Genomic DNA, 2,446 nt, shown 5'->3' with positions numbered 1-2,446 from the left:
GTGACCCATACTTGGAATTAGTGCTCTGCATTTAACCCATCCAAAGTGCACACACACAGCAGTGAACACACACACCGTGAACACACACCCGGAGCAGTATCTTGAGGTATCTTAGAAGGCACCATAAACTTGCTTTGTGTCAAGAGTGTACTTGTGATAGCTTCATATTTGTGCATATTATGCATGTATTGGCTATTTTACCAGATTTTGAAGTATTGTTTTTCTGAGATTTTGCTGCAGTGCAGTAGATCTAGGATTAATGCCATGAATGACTTTACTCTGTCCTTTTCTCAGGGTCAGGGGGTGGTCAGAGAGTGGTTTGACATACTGTCCAATGAGATCATCAACCCGGACTATGCACTGTTTACACAATCAGCCGATGGTAAATGAAATCTCATGTACAATACGGGTCGGGGTGCTGCACCTATCAGCTTTTCTTTCTGAAATATCGCTCTGTTCTGTTGGTGATCTGTCACACTCATTCATTAATAAAGAAATAGACTGACAGATAAGGATGCAATTCATGTAATGCTCTATGAGTAGGTGTTTGTGTGTGTGTGTGTGTGTTTGTGTGTGGTCACAAGTAAAAAACTCCATTCTTTAGCTATTATACCCCCTGTTTCACAGACAAGGCTTAAGCCTAGTCCCAGACTAAAATGTAAGTCTGAGCTGTTTTAACTGAAATAAACTTGCACTGACTGATCTTAAAATATATCAGTGCCTTTGTTTTGTCTCAAGACACACACCAGTAATGTTATTTTCTAAGGCACGTTTATAAAAATTACTTAAATATCCTAATTGAACTATGGCCTAATCCTGGCTTAGTCTAAGGCCTGTCTGTGAAACTAGGCCATTGTGTAGCAATGTATGAGACACAACTCACGAGTCACTTTCACCAACCAAGCTTTCTGTGAATTTTCACCTTCCCACCAAGTTCCTGATCTCGTGGATTCATATTTAGATGATTAGATTGTGTTTGTGAAAATTCGCTGAACAGCGGAAATGTGTTTGTCCCTTTAAAGTCGCGTTGTTTCAAAGTGTTTACATACTGTAGGTGTGATCACATTAAAACCATTTTGTGGCGAATCTGTGTGAACAACTTGAACCCATTTGCAAATCTGCGTGGGGAAATCTTTTCACTCCCACAAAAAGTTCTGTGATTTCCTATTGAAATGTAACCGTACCATTACAATACAAATTATATGCGCAGATTTAATGGGAAAAAAATATCTACATTCTTTAACAACAGAAGTGCAGGAGAGCCCACCATGGAACAGTCTGCTTTTTTCCATGTGAAAATCTGAGCCAGACAATGGCTTTTCAATTTTTCAGTGTGTGAAAAAGCTCATTGGTCACTGCCAAGGGGAAGCTTGATGTTGGCTGAGGGTCTGCAGGGCTATGAGCTCAACAGGGAGTCGCCTGGGCCATTAACGTCCTCCCGCTGAGAGATGTGGACGTTGCCTCTGACTCTTGACTGTGAAAATGAATGCTTATGACTGAAAATCAGCAAATAAATTGGCTAGTGGGACTCTGCCTGTAGAAAAACTTCTCCTCTGATTAATGCAGATACACTGTTTCAGATACACTGTGTTTTTTAAATATTTATATTTATGTTTTGCATGCTTATGTGTGCATTTCTTTTAACAGGTACCACGTTTCAACCCAACAGCAATTCTTCTGTAAACCCAGATCATCTAAACTACTTCGGATTTGCTGGTCAAATCCTGGGTCTGGCTCTCTATCATCGACAGCTGGTGAACATCTACTTCACACGCTCCTTTTACAAGCACATACTGGGTAACCCACTCCACTCACATAGTGTTTATATAAGAGAATTTACTTATAATTAATTCTGTATCAGCATTTTTTTTATTTTCATTGCATCTGTTATACTTCATTTTGCATGCATTCATACAGATTAGAACTTGTATAGACACACAGTTGATGTTTTAATTAAGTGTAGTCCATACAATTGTTATCACTGATCATGTTTACAAGCACAAGAATAGTATAATCATTTGTAAATCAGAAATGTTCATATGCATCATGTCAACATGTTAACCCAACTGCAACAACTTGATTAAAGCACTATTCTGGTTAACGGGAGGGTCTGCAACATGCATCATGTGTAAAAGTGTGTTTCTGTGTGTGATCTTTGCAGGCATCCCAGTGAGCTATCAGGATGTGTCGTCCATTGACCCAGAGTATGCTAAAAATCTGCAGTGGATTCTGGACAATGACATCAGTGACCTTGGCCTTGAGCTCACGTTTTCTGTAGAGACCGATGTGTTCGGAACCATGGAAGAGGTCCCTCTCAAACCAGGAGGAACTGCCATTCAGGTCACCCAAGACAACAAGGTGATGTTTTGTTTTTTGTTTGTTTGTTTATTTATGTATAGTTAGTAGGGATGTAACGATTCACTCAACTCATGATTCGATTCACGAT

General features: G+C 39.6%; 1 protein-coding gene across 2 annotated transcripts in view; it reads left to right on the top strand.

Moving 5' to 3' along the window:
• The window catches only part of LOC107679309 (E3 ubiquitin-protein ligase HACE1), a 35,163-nt gene that overhangs the window by 22,867 nt on the left and 9,850 nt on the right, over window positions 1-2,446 (top strand). For both annotated transcript variants that reach the window (XM_016474832.1, XM_016474833.1), the window contains 3 exons: window positions 295-382; window positions 1,648-1,797; window positions 2,162-2,358. In XM_016474832.1, coding sequence (XP_016330318.1) covers window positions 295-382; window positions 1,648-1,797; window positions 2,162-2,358 — 435 coding nt within the window. The remainder of the gene's footprint in view (window positions 1-294; window positions 383-1,647; window positions 1,798-2,161; window positions 2,359-2,446) is intronic.

This window comes from Sinocyclocheilus anshuiensis, unplaced genomic scaffold (genome assembly GCF_001515605.1).
Source record: "Sinocyclocheilus anshuiensis isolate Anshui unplaced genomic scaffold, SAMN03320099.WGS_v1.1 scaffold2366, whole genome shotgun sequence".
Taxonomy (NCBI): domain Eukaryota; kingdom Metazoa; phylum Chordata; class Actinopteri; order Cypriniformes; family Cyprinidae; genus Sinocyclocheilus; species Sinocyclocheilus anshuiensis.
Note: the sequence above shows the minus strand (reverse complement) of the source record. Positions and strands in the feature narration are given on the sequence as shown.